Raw genomic sequence first — 23,310 nt, 5'->3', positions numbered from 1 at the left:
TCCACGTCCAAGCAGCATTGATCAGGTCTCAAAGTCCAAGAGCTTGATGTGAACGTAATGGCAGTGACATCAAGAGAGCACTAAGGTGATGTTAATGCTTCTCTATCCAGGCAGATGGAGGTGTGTGTGCATAGCGCAAACAGACCCTTGTACCGAGGAAGCTAAGCTGGAGCGCTTGCAATGTAAAAAAATCTGGGCTAATGTCTGTTTCTTTCACTAAATTGTTTTTTGATAAGGGAATATCTGAAGATAAGTGTTGTCAGTATCCTATCTGTAAACCGGAAGCCAGTTCGATAAATCTCTTCTGTAATCTAATGGGAGTCATGGGCAGTAGCTGTGATCGAGGAAATATTGTCTGCCACACTGTACTGAAGTGAAAAAGTGATTACAGAACAGGGAAGAAGTTAGCCAACACTGTCGGCTTGTAAAAATTGATAACATCTTTACATTAAACAAACGACTATCGCTGCTCATTTGGAATTACTTTGGATTTGTTGACATATTGGAGTAATACTGATAGCCTTTGTCAGACACCTAGTGACAGTATTTCTGTCAAAGCACACGGTGCCAAAATGTGGAACAAAGTTGAAAAATGTGCAGTGCGTAGGATCGTACCTGAGGCAGGGATGGTGACTTCTCATAATGATGGAAATGTCAGCTGGGAATGAATACGTGATAACCACCTAGACAGAGAAGGATGACAATTAATTACAAATTGAAATATTCTTTTATCTAAATATATACTTTTATTGGGGATGATTTTTCCACTTTAATTTCTTTGAATTTTAGAGAGAATCCATTGTCAGTAGAGATCTGTTACACTTATCCACATTGTTCAAACACTATGAAAACACATAACTGACCCACAACTGTATGCAGGAGTTTTATTGCACAGTAGTGTATACTGAGTCAGCTCCACATACACTGTCCTGCTGCTATATGTGTTAACCTGCAGCTGAAAATAGTTCATAGCAAATTCACTGTTTGCTACTGTTTAAGAAGTAGTTAGTAAAAACTACAGTTCCCAGCTTTTATAGAAGATTTTTTTAGACTTTAAAAAAAAAAAAATGGACCAGTAACTTTGTAAGCTGACATGTTTGTAGATTTACATCGTCAGTGGGAACAAATGGACTTGGGTTAAGTATACGGTAACTTGGATGAAATAAAAAATTTTAATACATTTTGTAGTTTTTTGTAGTTTAAGCACATCAACTGGGAGAAATTGTCCAATTCCCACTTGAAAACTGCATCATCCCACTGTAATGATAATCTGGTATGAACAAAAGCTAACAGCGTGAATGTTAATGTTACTGCAAGTACTGTGTCGACATGAATGTAAGTCCAGTAGAAAACATTTGTAAAAAAAATTATTTTTAGAACCACTGAGGACCATATTGTTCCACCTTCACACTGTCCTCCTGATCTTTTGCTGCTTCAACAGTCTAATTGGAGGTGAGCAGGGTCCTCCCCTCCCCAGTGACCCAGGCTCCCAGGGGTTGGTGTTAAGTAAACTTTGTAAGTCGTGCAACAGTCTCCAGCAGAGAACTGTCTCTCTGCTCATCAGGAGTCCTTCTCCATGACCCCCACCTCTCTGCTTTAGCATTCCTGCGCCTCCCTGACCTACCTTGTCTTCATCTCTTCTGCCCTCCCCCATCAGCCCCACCATTCGTCCGTCACCTCTGTGTCCTGCTCTCTGTCCCAGCAGCCTGTGCGGCCGGCTGGTGTCTCCTGTGCTGGAGACAGCCTATCAGGGGCCTCACGTCATCCGTCTCCAGGACCTGACTGACAGGTCAACCTCAGAGATTACTTGCTACTATCAGAGAGAAGGGGGGAGCTGTCCTCTTTCTCTAAGTGGATGCTCATTTCTCTCACCATAACACTGGTTGTGAACTGGAACCTGCTCTGGGCCTCTGAAACTCTGATGTGGCATTTTATCAGTCTGGAAGCTGCTCTGTTGATTTACTACAAGGTCTGCAGGGACGGCGTACCAGACAGCGACAGATATCAACTATCTTGGCCAATGAAGACTCAGAGAGGAGAGAAAACTACATGCATGTTGGTCTTTGCTGTAAACATCAGCTGTCCATCCGCAGGGTTTGGAATAACAGTACAGAAAAGAGTACAGTCTGTTATCAAGGTCCAGATGCTTCATTCCCAGGCTGCATGTTGAGACCTTCAACCCTAATTTAACAGGGTGTTTTTTCTTATGTGAAAATTCCACCATAGTGGGATAAAAGTATTCCCTGAAAATCAACATTTATCTTTTAATGACTTAACTGCAAAGCAAAAAGTAGCAAATCATTAAATCAAAACTGTTAATTATGAATAAAAAGTAATTTCTTATTGAACAGTTTTAAAGTTACAAGTAACATCCCATTAGCTGATCTTAGCATAGAGAATAAAGCAGCTGGCCTGGCTAAATAAGCTGTAGCTTCATATTTAAGCCTGTAGCTTCATATTTACACAAATATAAGAGTGGCATTTAGCTTTTAATACCTTGGCAGGAAAGCAAGATTTAATCACAACGTTTAAATGTTATTTCAAAATCATTTATTTTTACTATCACATACCTTCACATCACATTTCTTGCCTTTATGCTTTCTATATGAGCTCTGGTTTATAAACTAGCAGTGCTGAAAATGGGCTTTCTATAGGCACCTGCTATATTCTTGTCTGACATTGACTACACCAAAGCTTCAGGCTTTTAAAAGAGATTTTTCTCTATGCCAGGTGGTGAGAAGCTGGCTAACTCTCAAGCCCTCATCTTCGCTCTCTGTCTAGAACATGGACCCCTGGGATATTTGTGTATCGTGTATTGATTTGGAGGTACAACCCTTGGCTGTAAAACAAAGATAAAGAAGTTAGACATTAACTATTTTTCCAGGGGTCACTCTGAGCTTGTTTCACATTGCTGGAACCCACCTGGAAAAAGAGAAAAAAAACACCAAAATGCTTGTTCGTGTGATGGACTCTGGAATATTGATTTTTCTCTTGGAACAAAAAAAAAAAAAAAAAAAAAAAAAAGGCCTTTGCAGTCAGTTTTTCCCTCTGAGCTCAGATAGGGCTGTTGCATTCCTGTCTACTCCCTCCAAGGTTACTGCTTGCTCAGCGGAGGCGAGCACCTGTCAGATGTATGCTTGTTTTGTTATACAACGTGTCTTTGTAGCATTTGCTGTCTCCATAGAACCTCCATTTACCAATAATGGAAAGAAATAGTAAGAAACAAAAAGGATTGCTCAGGGAAATGCAATAGACTTTGGCTTGGGGAGTCTCCCTGTTGTCTCTATCTGAGTTCACAACGATTACAAACTGTTGAACTCTCTACTCATATGTGACTTAAATACTGATTCCAAAGCCAACCTTGTTTAGAAATCCTCACCTGGCACTGTGCAGGAGGACAGTGTCATTGCACCACCTTGTTTGCTCGGCTGAGGGTTAAATGTGATGAAGTTTGCACTTGTTGATTAAACATGTCTACCCCATTGTTCTCCAGACTTGTAGCGGTGTGAAACTAATCACATCTAAACAGAGCTCTAGTGCCTTCATTGGTTAATTATTTGAAGACGTTACAAGTTGCTCTGATGTAATACTTGTAATGATTAGTGCTTCATTTTTATAGAAATTATTCAAAAAGGGAAAATGCTAATACTACTTCTTCACAAGTTTTGCTTTTTTGAGTTAAGATAATTAATTTAATCAGAATTTCTTTTTGTATTTTATTCATTTTGGCTCAACTTGGAACCAGTCTTTTAGCACTTGTAATGTACCCAATGAAATAAATACAGTACGTAGGTTGCAGTATTTCTAACCATGCCAGGGATCTTTTCAATCTCAGCATTAAAAGCACTTGACAGTTTACTGTCCAGGCAAAGGTTGCACCTCCAACATTTTATAGAATTATTAAGTAAGCAATTATGATAACCCACTGTTTTAAAGATAATAAGATGATAACGTTCTGCCAAACTCACACTGTAGTTTGCCCTTCTGCTGCTCTTCCAGAGGTGAAAATCAATATCTTTTGCACTTAGACCACTTTGTCCTCTCGATGTGAGTATTTGTTTTACCTGTTGAGCATTAAAAGTTCCAGAAAATTTCTAGAAAATAATGGTTAGTAGAATCTAAAAATACACCTTGTAGCCACACATTACAATGACCCTGGCTTGGCTAGTGGCATTTATCAAAGCTCATAAAGCTTGAATGACTATATATTGATAAAGACTGTTTAAAGTGTCATTGGAATGATAACATTTGCACTGTAAATGTGGCTTGCAGGCTCCAGCCTCCAATCATGCTGGGATGATAAGGACAGTACTGACGGGGACTATAAGCAATGGGTCAAAAGTCATAGAATATTTGATTTGGGGACGGTAACACAGCACTGACTTTGTTAAAAAATCTGAACAGAGTTAAAGTGATGAAGGACCAGAGGGCCTCTAAAACCAAAACGTAAATTAACTGTGATTAAAAACTCCATTTGCATTTGCAACTGATTCATTTGTTGAACTGGGAATAATTAGTATTGTGTAAGGCGTATTGGATGTGACCCTGTGCACAACTAGTAACCACCCTTCTGTCCTGATGGCCTGCCCACTTGTTTTATAATATAAATGAATCAGAAATGTAATAAAAATTGTAATTACAATTATTAAATCACAAAAATAGATGGCATGCTAGAAAACTGACTGCTAAATATAAAAATGGTTACCTTTTTGCTTGTTTTACTTAAAGAAGACACACATGCAGGGTGTTTGTGGCAAACATCTCTTTGTGCATAAATAATTACCACTGAGATAGAGATTGACAAGTGCTTTGACACTTTGCCCTGATCAATAAAGCAATAAAGCATGTCAGGGGCCTATATGTTTTGGGGAGGGATCTGTGGAAGAGGATAAGTGAATTTATGGCTTTACTGTGGAAGGAAGGGCTGCTGCTTTCAGGTGTACCCACCCACCCACGCATACAAATTGTTATTCATTACTAACATCCATTTACCCTAGAACTGTAAATGAGCCCACAACAAGAAAGTTTAGTTTTTACTGAAAATTTTCTGCACCAGAAAATAAGCCAGTTTTTGATCGCTCCTTGACAAATGTCAATTGCTACACTATGAAACTTACTCAAGTTGGTATCAAAAATATGTTACGACTGCTTGAGCCCCATGTCAGGCCCTTTCTTTCTTCTCTGGTCCTAGAAGAGCCTGTCCAGACAGCCAGATTGCACTTTGCTCAGCATGACCATAAACTGAGACAATAAAATCACCCAGACTTCTGAACTGGATGATATGAGAGGGACAGAACAGGGGAGAGGACCTTCACACTGCCAGCAATCAATTCCTCCAACATGGCAGGAAAGCCCAAGTGGCCAGAATAGATGGGAAGACATATTTCTCCCTTTTGTTTTATCTGTGTGGCCTCATTGAATCCTGGGGAGAATTGATTTTTTGCAGTTCCAGACCACTTACATTGAGAATTTGAAGTCTGAAATTTCAAATAATCTTGTGTAATAGGAAATGTGGCAATGACTCAAGGTCTACCTTAACTTTACAGTCTTTTCTGTTGGTCAAACGTATATCAGACATAGGTTTAATTTTCAGACCTCATAAATCAGACAATTGAGAAATGTACCCACAACTCACAAACTGTTTCTTTTAATGGCTTGAGGCAGGGACCCTGACTAGTCTTTACTAATTTGCCTAAGGTTGATTTTGCCTCAGACAGTTTAATGAAATGTCCTTAATGGTATATCGGTGTATCTATGACAGGGGAGACAGTATTTAGTCATTGGATGTACTGCCACCTTGTGATGTTCTTTGAAATCTGCATGTCAAAATTGTGTTCTCAGGGCTTCACCTCACAGTGAATGTGGAGAGAATATTATCAGTTCTGTCAGGTTATAACTTCAAAATCAGTACCAAGGGCAAAACCTGAGGCAGTACGTGGATCTTGCTTCCCTGCGGCATGCTGACAACACCGGCAGATGGATGTCGCTGACCCTTCTCAGTGATCACAGCAGAGACTTGAAGCAGGGTCAGAGTCATTTTCCTGACCGTGGTTGCCGGCTTTCCTCTCCAGAGATTCAGTTCATCTCTATCTGCTGCTCAGTCAAGCCTACGAGTGCTGGGCCACCATCACTCACACTCTGTGGGGGAGCTGGTGGATTAGCTGACCTCCTGGTGTGGGAGTTAACAACCCCTGCAGTCCAGTCAGCAAACACTGCAGCCTTCTAACAGCTCAAACTGGCAGGCGTGGCAGCCAGGGATGCTCCCCAGGATCAGGCTCTGGCGAGGGGAGAGATAGTGTCGTCTCCGACACCCCGACAGTCAAGTCTGCATGGAGGCGTGGGGCTGCAGTCAGTCAGTGTGATGGAAAAGCAGCCCGATCCTGACATTCACCCCTAAAATTATCTGTACAGCTTGCAGAGTAGCAGAAAAGTCAAATGTCAATGTTTTGTAATTCTGACCAAAAGTATATAGACAACATTACACGTTTAATTACTGAATACCTCATTTCAACACTATAGGTTTTAATGTGAGGCTTTTCACAAGATTTGCAAGGATTTGCTTCTATTCAGCCACTAAAGCAGTGATGAGGCTCGACACTGATGCTTGAAGATAAAGCTAGGCCAAAGCTGTCGTGTGTGGTTCATGTCAGGGCTCAGTGCAATTTAACATCAAGCTCTTACACATTGAAACATCAGTGTTCTCATTCTCAAGAGAAGAAAAAGCCATCCCTAAACTGTTCCTTCAAAGTATAAAGCACACTATTAACTATTGGGGTTATTCTTACAATAAACATTTTGTTGTCCCGCTCCTTTATAAAATAGTTAAAAGCAGTCACATAAATGTTTTCTGTCTGTGTGAAGTTGATCCTGTTTCTGAAATTAAGATTCCTCTTTACAAAGGCTAATGGTTTCAGCCCAAATCTAGGTAAACTGCAGAACTGCAGTGTCCGGATACTTATGGGCACATATAAAGTATATTCTTTGTGGAATAAATTGTGTCTAAGTGGCTAGCAGCAGCTCCCATTTACTTGCTGCCTAACTGTACCAGGTAAACCATATTGTTTTAAAGACAGGTACTTGAGTATAAAATGACAAAGTATCACAGACACCACATCACACACCAACTGTCAGGGCCCCATGCCAAGTCACAGAGATCTGAGGGGGTGGGGTGTATAAAAAAGTGTCGGAGCCTCCCCTACAGTCAGGGTGTGTTGATGGAGTGAGAAGATGACAGCATGATAAATGTCTTATTACGAGAGGCTGCATACTGCTGTTACATGTGAGCCGAGCCCAAAAATGTCCATGTTATGAATGGAGTAGTCAATGAGTTAGAACATAAATGGCCTTTGGTCATAATGTCTTCGTGGTGGGGATATGTCTTGTGAGATATCCCGCTGTCACACTGCTCACTGGAGAAGATGCATCACTCTATTTGAGCCCCTCTTGTCTTTCCTGCATGCATTCCTTCATTCTGGATCTTTTCTCTCCTCTCTCTCTGATTAGCATAGCTGACCTATCACACGCTGGTGCTGAGTCATTATTAAGTGTTAGCATTCTCAATAATCCCACACCTCCAATCTCTGCCACCCTGTCGCCTCTGTGAGGCAGACGCTGCACAGCAGGAGAAAAGCAACAAAATGTTAATTTGCTGCCCATAAGAAACCAACTACATCTGGGCTCAACAAAAGACAACACAAGCTAACAAACACCTCAGTAGAAGAAGCTATAAAAACAAACAGCACTTCTGAATTCCCCATCCCATTGTTCTTTTTGAACTTTATTTCAGCTAAATGGTTGTTTTAAAAGCACTTGTTAGCAATACAGACTGAACAGTTTTTATGATGCATGTCGTACTGCATATGTCAGACATTCATGCCAAAGAAAATACTACTGATACACCTCCAACAGGACAGGTATTGAAAATAAAGTACAAAATAGGCTTTTTCATAACAACCATAACACGACAACACTACCATAAAGCGTATTAGTGCTTCTAGCTTAAAGTGTTATCAGGACCAGTGAAAGTCCATAAAGAAAAACAAAGCATTCAGAGAGCAAATTCCCACATACTGGATCAACCTGACCACCTTGCTGATTCTCTACAGGAACTGCCTTTTAAAAGAGGGAAGGCAAGTTCTGACAAAAATTCATTAGCTGTCATCCCAAATGAAACACTGGTGAAAAGATACTTGAGATTTTTGACAGCAAATAGTCTTTTTTTGTTTCACAAACGAACAAGTAGGCTTAGAGATCTATTTCAACAAAAAAGAGAAAAAAAAAACAAAAAAAACAGCTTCTGCTGATGATTGCTAGGAAGCTAACAAAAAGGAAAAAAAAACACACACACACACACACACACAGATACACAAAAGGTATCTTGTATTAATGTTTGAGTGATTTTGAGGCTACATATCAGAAAGGCAGTGATACCTAGTAATTCTACTTTGGGGGGGCAATACAAAATAATTTATTCTACATTTTCATCTTACTGTTCTAATATACTGTACTCTCTAGTTCAATAAATGTTGATTTTGAAAAAAAAGAAAGACATAAATTAAAAAGTAATACAAGATAAAGAGCACCTTATCCCCATAGAATTATTCAACGTAGATTTTTGGAAGCAAATGGCACAGAGTCATCAATGGTAAATTAGCAATGCTTCTTGAATTGTACAGTTTTCATAAGACAATACCACAACACAGTTTAACATCAAGTTGTGACAAGATACTCTTGTTACAGTGCTATTGTGGGTCAGTGTATACAACAAGCAGGCACAACTTGGGCTGATCACTGAACAGAAACTAAATGAGTTTGTTCTGAATCACTCTTGAATCTGCAGCCAAAAGTATGTTGCAATGCTGCTGCCGTTCTTGGTACAGCTTGGTAAACACTGTATGGGTGTAGTGTGCTACCTGGCAGTCAGCGCTCTGTCTCTGTTATATCAGCCAGATGAATTGGACCTCCAATGTCAGTGTGGAAAAGAGCTTTTACCCTCAGTCTTTAACAGTCGGCATACATTGTGCCCAGACCACCAAACTGAACACAGACATGTAGTTCAAACACTCACCGAACCATTAAATGGTGCAAACTGTGAAGTGTCACAATCTTTCACCACCATCATAAAAAAATTAGACTTAAAATCCACATTAGGAGCTTCTGATACCACTAAACTTGCATAAAAATTTACAATTATAGTAAAACTGCAACAGACGGATGAGAACTTCACACGAAATGTAACAGACCAATCTCACCTCCTCTACACTTGTCTACTCAGAATCAGAAATCAGGTTGTGAGTGCGAGTGTAAAGGGTGCCACCACAGACTTGAAAAGAGTAAAGACATTTGACATATTAAGAAAACACAGAATGAAGAAAGGATGGTAGAAACGACAGAAAAAGGGAAACAGAAAAAACACTATGTTCACGAAGCAAACATCTTTCTGTCTGGCTGCATTTAGGAAGTGAAAAAAGTACAATTACATTTTCCGTAACAGAAATTCCATTGGAAAACAATCAAAACATTGAGAGAATAAGACATTTGAGGACGCCCTTGGCTGGCTGGCTTGGGTGCTGTGAGGATGGTTGAGCAGCAATAGCAGCAGCTGGTGTGGTTGTGGCATTGCGTTATGTGGCGTTTGTATGTGCAAGCTATAAGGGAAGAGAAGGAGTCTGTGGAGAGAGCTAGTAGAGGAGGATACGGCGCTCGATGGCCTTGCGGCAGATGGGGCACTCGCTCATTCGGTCCCCACAGAGCTGGCAGGTGCCGTGGCCACACATGAAGATCATGTTCTTCAGCCGGTCCAGGCACACCGGACACATGGTCTGCAAACAGGTGAAGGACCACAATCTCAGATTTTAATATGTTGTGATGAAGTCATTATGACATATAATACAAAAACACATACATACAAAAACACACAAGACCACTGAGACAAAATCTAAACTAACTTTATGACAAAGATCACACATTTTCAAGTGTTCAACCAGGACACAACTTAAAAAAACATACCTTATTTAATAATAATAATTTACAGAACTGATTCTTGAAATCATTTATTAAGTTGAAAACTGTGCAGTTTTGCTAGTTAAAACTTAAATGTCAGAATTTTATGTTTAATAGAACTGTAAATTATGCTTTATTTTTTGCCATGTATTTAAAAATCAATGAAGAGATTCATAAATAATGAAAATGACGGTCTCCTACAGTCTGAAAATCATAACATACTCTATAATGCACGATTGTGTATTAATGGCTTTTGGGACAGACTGTACCATTTGTATTGATCAAATGTATTTTTCAAGGAAGCCTTTCTGATTTACGCTAAGCTCAACTCATCTTACACAACTGCCACGAGCAGGTACGAGATGTATAAAGCTTGCTGTGACGTGATCGAAGCCTAAAACAGCACTGTGTATTACTAATGCCATTCCTTTCCATACAGCCTGAAACGTCCCGTTTGACCTCTACTTTTGCCTTGAATGAGTAGTGTAAAAGGGCTTTCTGAGCCAAATGGGATCAAGAAAACTGAAAGTCAAAGCCTGTTGAGAAATGCTGCTCAGTGGTGGGAAGCGAACACACTTGCACATTCAGAGTACCTAAGGTGTGGACTATTAAAGGCAGAAAGATGATCACACTCACCTAAGCTGTGTTCTACAGCACAGTTTCTGACTTACCTGCTCCTTGATGTCTTGGAGCTGCTGCTGTAGCTTCTGTACGTCTGCGTTGACGTTAGTGTTATCCTTGTCTCTCTGCAGGGCTGGGATGTTTCCGCTGGCTGTTTGGACACAACAGAACAACACAAACAGGTTGATTAAAAACATGGATTCAGTTACCAGCCCAGGGGCTGGACACATTCATAATGTGTGCGAGGGGCCACATCAAACGTCACCTCCTCATAATGGTAAACTGTATGGCCAATAAAACAGCAATGCACATAATCATTACCATTCTGAAACAAGCTGGGAGCTCAATTATATTTTAAATGTGAGATTTGCAAACAAGTGAGGATCAAAAACACATGCGCTCAATTTCATTTTCTTTGGCAAATCAAACTTAAGCTCCAGCAGTCTGAGTCGGCACAGCACTCACTTCTAACTGACTTATTTTCAGAAAAGCATACTTGCAGTTATTTCACGTATCAAGTGGCACAGGACATTGCAGGCATTGCAGGATCCACAAGATGCACGTACAGTATAAAATTACAGTATGTATTATTTGAGCACTTGCTGGACTGGGGCTATGTTGGAGAGACTGTTCCAGCTTGGTAAACACCTGCCAGAAATAGTGATCACCAGTGTGATTCTTGGCATCATATACACCAGCACCTACTGTTTAGGGTGTGTGCAGCACTGAAAGGGAAAGGGAGGGCAGGGAACAGGGGCCAGGGCAGCACTGTGGGAAGCTCTTTAAAAACAAGGCTCTGATAAGGGAGTGGATCATGGAGGTACAGTATACTTACACCAACTTAGTGCCAGATTGTTGGGCTGGAGAAGATCCTGCGATCCCCCTGCCATAGTGTTAGAGCTCCCTGCTGGGAATAACCAGTCACAGTGTTATAGCAGGAGCTGTCCTCACCAGCTCAACAGTTGGCCTGAGGACCAAAACTACTCACTACAGCCTCTAAGGGAGGTTCAGAGAAAGAATTTGATGAGGAAGCTAGCAAGTTTGAAACAGTGATCAGGGAGAGAAAGGGAAATAGAGTCACTTCTGTGTAAAATTGATAGTTAAAATGCATAACGGTAAGTGATTCTTTCTCCTTTTACCATCAGCCAGTGCTTAAGCATGAAACTAATGCCTGTGCTCTTTCGGTTAGAAGTACATTATAAAACCCATGTACCAAGCCAGAGAAGTGGGGAGTTGAAATAATTACAGGGACAGATTAATTTTGTGCACTAGACACCAACTAGACACCACTAGTCAGTGATACTCGGACAAAGGGAAAAGAGATAATCAATGCTGCCCCTTGCATGAGTGCATGTATATTTAGTTCTGCATTTCCTTTTGCACATCTGGTAATGACTGAAAATAAAATGTGCATGTTAACAAACCAACATGTAAAGACATGTAAAATAATTATCACAATGCTAAATGTGAGTAGTGAACTTAAAACAGTTTTAACTCAATATAAAATGTGAAATACACGACAGAAATAATTACCACTGTTGGGCCACCCACAAATAAAGATATGGGAAATAAACTAGTTTCATTTGAAAATAAGATGGATGGATTGTGAAATCAACCAAAAATACATACGGGTATATTTACACACTACAAAACATCACAATTTAGTTACAACCATATGTGAAAATCTGATGATACTCAGGGATTCTGTGCAACAGAAAACATCAAAAATAGTTTTTTGTTCCATAGCTCTTCTGTGTACTTTGTTAGAAACTTGCTAACAGTTCTTCTATACATGTATGTGGGCATTAATATGCATATATCATTAGGCCTACAGGTCACTTGGAAATACTTACAAATTAGTTAATTTGCTTTATGCAGACGTATTTGGTCAAACTTAAAGGCCACAAAAACATAAAAAGGTTTTCTATCTACACTATGACTATATTATATTATTCAGGCTGGCTGATATTCTAGTTTCTATAAAATCTATGTGGAAATTCTCAGTTGAGGCTGACAAGGATTAGTGAGACCACTATCCACTACAGTCTATACCCTGATAGAAAGTAAGGGCAAATTCCATTTCTAAATTTCATGCAATTAATAATAACGCATGCCAGATCAAGTGGTGGAAAGCAGTTAGAAAGGTAAGGACGACAGAATCAAATGTTACTAAAGTTGTAAAGATCTGATGTGTTTACTAGAATGAAAAATAGAAAAAAACATATCAGTGATGCAAACAATAAAATGCATAAGCAAGGCAGCAATAAAGCAACAGATAAAAATGGGATAAAGGAGTAAAATAAAGAAAGAAAACAAAGGGTGGAGGACATTAAAAGGGAATGTGTGGTAGATTCACTCACTAAGGTCATCATCATCATCATCATCATCATCATCATCATCATCAGCGGCATCATCCTCCATACCTTTCCCTCCACAGCAAAGAACGAAGGGGGTGCGGCGTTCCACCACAGCCCGGCACTGTACGCACTTCTTCATGAGGCTGGCACAGTCTGGAGGGAACAAAACACAAATGGCTCAGATCTGAATACAGTCTACTGGAATACTCCAGTCTACTGTAAACACATTGTTTAGAGTTAAACAAGAGGCCTTATTTCAGCAGCAGGTACAAAAGTCAGGCTTATGATGTGGAAATATGTGTAACTTACTCTCACAAGCGCACATGTGACCACAGGGCTGGAACAACACAGCTGCCTTTTTGTCAGAGCACACTACGCACTCCTCAATCTGTAGAAGGACAAAATACACACACACACACACACACACACACACACACACACACACACACACACACACACACACACACACACACACAGAAATAACGGAATCAAAGTGTCTATCCACTGCCATGTAACAATTTCTGGACAAGGCAGAGATTTGTGGTGCCTTTGATACCTTGGTTCTTGACTGGACCTGATCCTTGCAGATGAGACACTTCTTGACACGTGGCGAGCAGAGGGAGCAGGTGGCGATGTGTCCGCAGGGCCCGAACAGAGTGTCTCTCTTCATGTCTGAACACACCATACACTCCTCCAGTGACTCGATGTTGCTGTTCAGAGACGGGCTGCGGGTGCCCACCTGGCTGCTGAACCAGTGAGAATAAAGCCACAATGTGTGAGAGCAGAAGAGATTAAAAGCAAAAGGTGCTGACAGAGAATAAAGAAAAAAGTGGGAGATGGAGAGAGAATAAAAAAAAGAACAGAAAAGGGAAAAGGCAAGAAGAGGAAACAAAGCCCTACATGAAACCTTTTTAGCAGAGAAAGGAAATCAATAAGATCGTCTGATGATTTTCCAGAGATGGTGCCCTCTTCTTTCTTTCTCTTTTAGGTGTTGTTACAGTAGCGGTGCGGCATACTTATGAGCACCAAACACGTTCTTGTAAGTTCATCCTTTTTATCCGTGTCTAACAAGATTACCTCCTTGTGTGAAGACTTTCTAGAAGCATTGTAATTTCACTTTGATAAATGGATAACTTCTAGAGTATTTGCTGATGGTTAATCCATACAGAAAAGCTAAATGTAAAACATAACCCCTCATAAATCATCATACTGTCACTTTTTCACTTTGGGTTTTGCACAGATCAAACTGGGATACACTATAACAAGTTAATTATTAAATCTATTTTCAATCTTTTAACATCCTGGGTATTTGTTTCTCCCCCTCATTTCCAATTAATATTCTAAGCTGAGAAAACCATCCTGAGAGTGAGAGTGGTATCCATCTTATCCATCCAACTCTCGACAAGATAGCAACTGCATTTCCCCAAATGTCAAACTACTGCTTTGAGGGACATTTACCTGCTCTTTTCTTTGTGACATTTGGCCAGAGCCTTGCAGAGGCTGGGGTCAGGACACAGGTCTAGAGGGGACTGGCCCTTCTTGTTACGAATGGTCAAGTCTGCTCCATTGGCTGCAAGGAAACAGGCAATGGATGCTGCACTCTTCTTCTCTGCCCCCTGGGTGCCCAAGCCCATGATTAACTGCAGAGAGACAGCCAGACACACACACACAAAAAAAAAAAAACAGATAAGAATCGTAGGAGTATCACACTTTTGACTTTTGACACAAGACATTATTGCTTTGTTAAATCCTGTTAGAACAGTCACTTGCCTCTACCTTACACACTGGCACTCAAACCAAGCAAAGAGTAAACAGTAAAAGGAGTAAGGAGTCTCAATTTTAATATTCTTCAGATGGCTTCAGAGTTAGATTCGAATGAATGATGTCAAAGTACTATCAGATCACCACTAATTAGCTAATCAAAGACATGCCTTGCGATGGCTGTCAGGCAGCATAACCCCCTCACTTGCACCAAAAATCCCATTAACTGCCCCTCTCTCTCCCTCCTTCAGCTCATCAACTCATTCAGTGTACCACAACTCAAAGCCTCTCTCTCTCTCTCAGACAATTTGGGTCTTCCATATCTGATTGTCTTCAACCAGTAGCTTTTACATCTCTGCTGATGGAGCCATCGGGCCGACTAATTCAATTCTCATTTTGGAGGTGAGAGGCTATGGGAGAATGACCGAACTGCACATATCTCAATCAGGCCTGCTGTCTGTCAGTTCTGCTCTTCTGCTGGGAGCGAGGGAAGGCAGGAAGCAGGATAGAAGAGAGGAGGAGAGGATAAAAGTAAAGGGGAGGGAGACAGAACGTGACGTGCAATGGAAGTCTGTTACAGCAGCTATGCGCTATAGCCCTAAAATCATCCCTGCAGGAACTAGTGATGCAGCGTTAACATGGAGACGGTTCAGTTCCGACATGCCCCTGTTGGCCTCTACAGAGAGCCTGGCTTATTCTGGCTGGTCAGCGAGCTGGTTGACTGCTCTATGTTGCGCTGCTTTCTGAATGATGGGCTGGTGCAGACTGAGCTGTCCAGTGATGCAGGTGATGGGGACCAGAGGAGCACTGAGCTTCCTGTCTATGTGTGATCTGTCATATATTACTGTTTGGGGTGTTTTTCTGTGTCTTGCCCAGTTTATATGCGGTAAACCTCAAAAGGTACTCAACATGTAAAAGAATAAAATATGGAATAAATGAAACATTTTAAAGAGCCAAGGGCCATGATTTTTTATGTACTTTATCAGTGAGCATTCTGTTTATAGTCAATTATATTTGAAAGTCTTTGACTGAATCACATTAGGCAACTGGATAATGAGGTGGCACATTTCCATATATCTTCAACTGACCTTCAATTGTTAGAATGAGCCTACAATTTATAAACATTATTTATTATTATTAACCACAAATACTAATGTCCTTTAGCATCTTTGGTTTTCAATGAGCAACTTAAGTGAGTCACAATTTTTCTGTTTCGTGTTCATGTATCTCTTGCATACAAAGCGTACAAAGCAAAGTACAAAGCTGTTCCATTTTCATCTATGAACACCTTAGTGCAACTATTCCATGTGGTATCTTAAAGGACCTTGATGCAAGTAAGACTGTAATAAGACACGGTACGGTTAATAATAAATGTGTATGTACTGTGTTCTTGGAGGGTTCCCAGGGCTCCACTTTGCTGACATCCTGCATGTCTTGGAGCTGTCGCAGTTGGGACAGTGTGTGGTGACGCAGTGCCTCGTGAAGTGGTGTGTCCCCGTCCTTGTCCTGCACATCAAGCTTGGCATCTGCACGCACCAGCAGCTGTTCAAAGAATCACATCAAGTAAGAGTTAGACAAGCAAGCAGTAAAACAGAAGCTCTAGAAGCAACCATAAAACAACTTTTAATTCCATGCTACAATGCAAATGCCATGGTGCTGATTTATAAGGCTGCTTACAATGTCTCTGCATTAGATTCCCCAATTATAGGGTGCATTTTGTCTAGAGTCCACAAGATGGCAACGTGGCAATCTTAATCCAACACTACACCAAATGACTAACGAAGACACTGCCTCAGATCACGTTTTCCCACACAGCATCAGTCTGAAGCAGCACCTCATTCAACTGCAGGACATCCAACTGTGTAAATTGCATGCAGAATTGAACTGATGTTATTCTATCGCTTTTTGTGTATGGACTTGAATGAAGGCCTCAGAGAGATAATTTGTGAGACAAGAAAGAAGAAGAACAAATGAGAAAAAAGGAGTCCGAGAAAAAAGAGGGCCCACTAACCCGGACTATCTGGGTGTGCTGGCGCTCCACTGCAAGGTGTAATGCTGTCTGCTGGTTGACATTCTGGATGTCTAAGCTGGCATTGCCCTTGGAGGTGGAAACAAGAGAAAAGCAAACACGCACACAAATTTGAGAATTGTGCATACATTACCAACCAATGATAATGTGTCACACGTGTGTACACAGAGGACAGACAAGTGATAGATATAAACACAGTAAAGAAAAGATAATTGCAATTGTGTAGACTGCCACAAATTCTCTGGCTTTATGTGCCATGACAGAACCTTCCTTGCTTCCTTCAACCCTGCCAACCAACAAAGTGTCACCTAGGGGGCTGGGAAAAAACGCATCCTACAATAACGCTGCATGTGATTGTCATTTCCAATTGCGAACACCTCAGCTGAGGAGATGTGGAGGGAAGATAAGCATTGTGATCACGCAGTGTGCGAAATCCCCAAGTAATAAGACTGACTGGCTGGCTGGGTGGCAGCGAATCTGCAGTGCACCTTGTAGTGTGGTGCAATTTCTGAATAAGAAGCTGAGCCATCACTGTGAACCTACCCATTGCAGGGACTTGAGAAAAAGGCCATCCCTGCCTGCTGAAAAGCAGCTTGCACAGCGGACTTTCATTTGTTGGAATGCTGCAGCAACATTGCTGCCTTGCACCACATTGTAATTAACCCAGTTCCCCTTTTGTCATGTGACATTTGCTGTAAAATCTTGTATGTGTTATTCCTCTGGGAGTTAAACCTGCATTCTCGGAAGGAAAAAAAGAGCATGAACCTGTGATTGCAAGAGGGGGAGGATATGAGGCCACAGCAGCACTAAAGAATAGCCCTGAAGGTCCTATGAACCATATGGATTCAATAAAAAGTGGCAGGTCTAGCATCTTCAGCTGGTCTACATATTTCTGGCTACATGGAACACTACCAGATACTTTGCCAAAACATAGCTGCATCTGTAAAAGGAAATAATCTATTATAGCATGTACATAACTAAATTGGTCATCATGTAGACTGCTGAAGCATGAATTAAAATTAATTATTTGTCTGTGTTTGCGTGTTTTTACCTGGTGCACCAACAGCTCAGCCACCTCCACATGATTGTTGAGGGCAGCTAGGTGCAGTGCAGTGTAACCGTCATCTTTCTTCTCATCTACGATCCAAGGCCTTGGCAGTTTGGATAGTAGCACACGCATAGCACTGTCCAGAAAAGAAGAAAACAGGAGGAGAGGAGTGAGTGACAGAGTGACCGGACCATGGGCTTAAGCAAATGAGGAAACCCCTATAGAAAGTCAAGAAAATACAGCTGATTTCATGAAAGGTGCACATTTGTGACATATATTACCAAAATAGATCTGTCTGTGAATGAATCCCTCATGTTTAATAGCCTGGGGGCAGACAGAAGCTGTTGTAAGCAAACACATCACAGTGTCTGTACTGCTGATTCATGGCATATTCTAATATGTCTTTTTTTTTTCTTTTACAGTAGTATAGTATATCCCATTTTTACACATGGCGACAAGAATACGAAATCAATTTAGGGAGGAGTTGTTTTCCCAAGTAGAGTGTTATTTACATCATGCTTCAAGCAGTACAAGTGCTGCATGCGACCCATCCGCCTACCATATCTCTGGGTAAAAAGGGAAGCCACTTTTCCCTTGATGATGCGCCTATCATTTGGAGGTAAAATGGTAATTACATGAAATTTAGCTGCATTCACTCAGGTCTTGTCTTAGGGAAGAAACATATAGTGTGGGAAGGTAAGAAATCCATTGTTTAAACAGTGCTGTTTAAAAGTGGCTTGGTGTGTTGAAAAGAGCCAGTCAGTTCTGTGCTGTTGAAGGTCATTTAAAGGATGTGTGCCACAGTGAGATGTGGCTGCAAAGGCAAATATATAAGTGGAAGCATGAGAAGGAGTCAGCATCACAGTACAGATGAAGAGGGAGTCTGACTGTCCCTATGAATAGGTAGGCTAGCAAAAGGAAGCCACACACATATTTCCATCGCATATTAAATACAAAGAAAAATACAAAACTGAAAAACTCCAAGTGATGTAGAATTAACTGTAATTAGTGATAATTAGATGTGTGTTAACACTATTCCTGTTACTAAGTCAATTTACTAGGTTCTTAGCATGGTGGCTTTACTTTACTGTTTCAACTCCTGTATCATCTCTTTGCCCCATACCCATGCCTTTCCTTTCACCCTTTTTGCTTTAGCACATCCAGGCACATGGTACCTGAGAATACTGAAATGAGACGCATATTTATTTTGATGTATGTGCAGCATATCTGATGAAATAAAGGCAGCAAATTTAACTCTTCCATTCGTGCAAATACTATGGAATATGACAGAAGATACCCAAATGCCTGAACATTATTACCTAAATGTTCTTGTATCTCATCTTTAGTTAGGTACACAATGTACTTTTCAAGAAGCACTGAAGCAGCAACGCTGGAGGGAACACTTCTGACCTTGATTAACCCTGAATAATCATGCAGGGCATATCTTTGAACTGCGACAAAGGGAGGCAGACAATTTTACTCTTGACTTTTATATAGCTGAACAATCCCCATGGGTTCACTGGAGTGTTTACATACACAACAGTAAGGTATATGGAGGAAATGGGCTTGAGCACAGGGCAGTGGGGCCACAGCCTGCACAATCAATGAGACTGAACTATTAAGACAGAAAAGACAAAAATGTAAACCAACACGCTGGCAGGCTTTCAGGTTGTAGGTAATCAGGAAGGCTGGTTCCCTGCAGATTTTTGCTTGTCTTCTTCCTTCTGGAGTAACGAAAGAGAGCATGATCAGCACACCCTCTTGAGAAAAGCAGAGCAAGAGGGGTAGAGCGGCCGGGATGCAGGCAGTCAGCACCTCTGTACGGACAGAGATCCAGGGCTGGTGTACTGCAGCAGTGATGAACAGCGCAGCAGGCTGATCCCAGGCTCACTCTCTCTCTCTACCTCTCTGTGCACAGAAGCTTACGCACACACCTGCATTGCTTGCAGCCATCTTCAACCACTTAATGCAGAGGAGCACTGCTTAAATGTGATAGCAACCGCACCCATTTTGCCTAATCTCACATTCCTAATGTGTACACTTTGATACAAAGAACTATTTGCTTGCATACTGTAGATTTACTATCTCATTGGGGACTTCTGAGTAATTTCATCTGTGGCCCGCGCATTGGGTAGGAGTTGAGACTTAAACAAGAAAATTATTCAAGAAAAGATCTTGCCACATTAGATTCTTGCCTAAAGCTATAACATAAAACTTATTCTGACTGGCTCAACATAACACTCTTAGATTTACTTTAACCAAGAGTGATGAACAATACATCAACGTAATTTTTTTTTTTTTTAACAGTTTTCATCAGAATTAAGGGCAATTGCCCTGCATAAAATCTTTGTTCTTTAGTGCTCATTTTCCTTCTCCTATTGCTGCAATGTATAACATTTGTTCAGACTAGACTGGCTGGAAAAGTCTCCTATGTAGACCAATTGGCCAACAAATGCATGCATGCGACGCTATAGGTGCAGACTGGCGCCTTCTAGTGTCAGAACCAGGCAACTGAGTGCTGGGCAGGTGTTTGCTGGTGTACCGACCCCATTGAACAGAAGTCTAAATTGACAGGCTCCCTGCCACCCTGGGTGAAATGGGTGGACATTAATATTAATGTCCCCTACTGGTATTGCTGCATTGCAGTTAAGCTATTTGCTGTAAAGTCAGAAAAAAGGAGAGTGAATTAGGAATCAAGAAATAATTCCCAGTTGTTTTTTTTTAATCTCTTGGGTGGGTGATGTCAATAGTGAATAAGGAGTGGAGGGGTGTTGGCCCTTGAAGTAGGATGTTGAGCAGACAGGACAAGAAGTGAAGAGAGTGACTTTGGCCAGCCCAAGCAGTAGACCTTTTACTGTGCAGGAGGTACTGGCTTGACCTCGGAGTTAACATTTGGACAGATAAAAATCCCCTTTGAGTGGGATACATATTTAGAGTTTAGTGAGGATTTCCTTATGACAATTTCACAGCAAAAACCTTTCCAATGGTCTCTGCTAATGCATAAGGATATGCAGCTGGAGAAAGAGACTGGTAGAGCACAGAAGGAGAAGGAGAGACATGATGGAACTGGGTCACCCTGTGAGAAATCTCGAGAGTCCCTCAGGAGAGTTATACCAGGGCCTGTTGTCTTCGGCTGCAATTTGTCATTGACCAGAATGCTCTCAGACACCCTCAGCTCTGTGTGTGTTGGCGTTTGTCATTGTGTGTAAGACAGAGACTGTGCGCAACATGTGTGTGTATGGGTCGACAGGGTCCTTCTGCTGCCCTCACCTGGCTGACAGCCATCTGTGTAGTAGTCAGTACCTGTTATTACAACAGGAAGTGAGGAGGACAATAACTTGGGTAGGACAGGGCAAAATAGGAACAGTCAACATCCAGCCTGAGATTAATGGCTGCGCACAAACATATGGTTACTCTGATGTAGTAGACGTGTTTGGCATACCGTCATCCATTAACTAACACTTCAAGCTCAAGAAAGGAGATTCAACTTCTGCAACAGAAATTAGTTGCCAAAAGGTGCCACCTGCCTTGGGAAAATAAAAGAGCTTTATAAAACAGATAATGAAAATGATCAGTCTTGCAACTGTGAGAGTGCTTATATGGCTACACATACAGATGAGATATAAAACAGTGGTAGTAAAGGCTCAGTAACCCAAGTTTAACCACAATGTTTTAACCATCAATTCTTGATGTTGGAAATGAATCCCAAGTCAAAATCTCATTACCAACCTTTAATGGTGCTTTCAACTGTTTTGCACAGTCCTCACCAGCAGACAAAGAAAAGCACACTAATTTCAGAACTGTACAAAAATTGTTACTTATAAACAGACAAGAATTAGATTTTAACAGCTCCTTGATATTCTTATCAGCAGATCCATCTGTTTGACAACTGAACAAACTCTGTCCACTGAGGCCAACTGAAGTGGGCCTTTAGCTGAAATTCTTTGGTGAAAAATGTTACACCCAAATGATTTATCCACCCTACCTTCATAGGACTTACATAGTTTGATCCCATACCTGTCTGACAGTAATTCTTTTCCTGATTATGAGTCCTTATAGGAACAGCCTTTCCAGATGAGATGACCTCAGCTGGTATGAGCTGTCAGCTCATCTGAAACAGGATCAATACTTTCAGGTCCTTTGAAAGAGTGAACCCTGTTTTCAACACATCATTCACAAATGCAACCCACTAACGACAAATGGAAATCCCCTTCACCCTTTTGACTTTGGGCAGAAAGGCACTCTCCCTCATGTGAGATTTGGGAAGCTGAGTCCCTTAGTCAGTGGCAGCTGGCAGGGTAAGAGTCATAAAACAGTTTAGGATCTCAAATATTCTGCTTGCATGGGAATGTTCCGTATTGCTTATTTGTCAATATGTATGTGTACCTAAATGAAATATAACTTCAAAACATAAAAAGGGGAAACTTAACTGTCAGTTCAGCAGCTATAACCAATGCAACAGACCCTGGACATTAAAAATAACTAAAGTTGCCTACAATCCCCATGCAAATACAACTGGTTGAAATTCATCCTGGCCATTAGTCAAACTCTAGAAGCAATTAGTTACCAGTTCACTTTGTCAGGGCTGTCCCACAGCTATTGCCCTGGTGTGGACAGAGTAAATAAACACAGGTAGCGTCCAGACTAGCAGTGCACCAGAGAGCTAAGGACAAGAATCAAACTGGCTCTGCTCGATAAAAAAGGCTTTCATTATCATGCCGTGAAGAGAATAATTTCCCCTACAATGTGACCTTCCCCTGCCTGCCTCTACCTGAGGCCCCAGAGTGAGCATGCTTTTATTAAAGACTATTTGCATAAACTGGGAAGGGGGAAGATGGGAAAGGGGTGCATTTCTATGACATTTTGGTTAGCACTATAGCTACCGCCATGAAGGTTGTTTAGGAGATGCCAAGTACATTTTCAAACATCACAGGTACACTTGCCAATCCATTTGGAGAAGTACGTGGGGGCCTATAAAATCTTAGCTTTAATTAGCCCTAAATCACATGATATTATGGGGTGTCCTGATTCATAGCAATTTATGAAGAAAGAGGCAGCAAGACAGTCAGAGAAGCCCAATGGCACATTAATGTCCCATTGGTTCAATATGACCCAATTATTTTCCCATGCTGTTCTTCCTTTGCACTTTATTCTCCTTAGCACCTTCAAAAAAACCTCATCCTCATTTCTGCACCAGCTATAACATTCATAATATACATACTTTCACACAAAAAGTAAAGAATACCTAAATCAAGCATACTCTATTGAAAATTTGCTCAATAGCATCATTACCCATAAAACAACCATTTAATTATTGAACATCACTTTTCACAGATAGGCCTGGAATGTAACATAATAAGTCCTACCATTCTTTGGGTCTATTACTAACGCAAATCTGGGAAATTCTGTGATTATAAAGTTTACTTGAAATAAAACCTGACTTGTGCCTGTCTGGTGAAAGTTACAGCAAATGTTTCCACACAGAAGTACAA

At 41.0% G+C, this 23,310-nt stretch overlaps 1 protein-coding gene across 5 annotated transcripts in view; it reads right to left on the bottom strand.

Moving 5' to 3' along the window:
• Positions 1–7,753: 7,753 nt before the first annotated feature.
• mib1 (MIB E3 ubiquitin protein ligase 1) overlaps positions 7,754–23,310 on the bottom strand; it is a 47,937-nt gene continuing 32,380 nt past the window's right edge. Inside the window, exons 13-22 of one of the 5 annotated variants that reach the window (XM_026312790.1) lie at positions 17,822–17,954; positions 16,753–16,839; positions 16,125–16,283; positions 14,439–14,620; positions 13,537–13,726; positions 13,290–13,368; positions 12,984–13,133; positions 11,459–11,530; positions 10,674–10,774; positions 7,754–9,821 (exon numbers count right to left, since the gene is read on the bottom strand). In XM_026312790.1, the coding sequence (XP_026168575.1) occupies positions 9,681–9,821; positions 10,674–10,774; positions 11,459–11,530; positions 12,984–13,133; positions 13,290–13,368; positions 13,537–13,726; positions 14,439–14,620; positions 16,125–16,283; positions 16,753–16,839; positions 17,822–17,954 (1,294 nt within the window). In that variant the 3' untranslated portion in view covers positions 7,754–9,680. The remainder of the gene's footprint in view (positions 9,822–10,673; positions 10,775–11,458; positions 11,531–12,983; positions 13,134–13,289; positions 13,369–13,536; positions 13,727–14,438; positions 14,621–16,124; positions 16,284–16,752; positions 16,840–17,821; positions 17,955–23,310) is intronic. The other 4 variants (XM_026312791.1, XM_026312793.1, XM_026312794.1 and 1 more) reach the window with 4 other exon arrangements.

This window comes from Mastacembelus armatus, chromosome 17 (genome assembly GCF_900324485.2).
Source record: "Mastacembelus armatus chromosome 17, fMasArm1.2, whole genome shotgun sequence".
NCBI lineage: Eukaryota > Metazoa > Chordata > Actinopteri > Synbranchiformes > Mastacembelidae > Mastacembelus > Mastacembelus armatus.
This window is presented reverse-complemented; position numbering and strand designations above follow the sequence as displayed.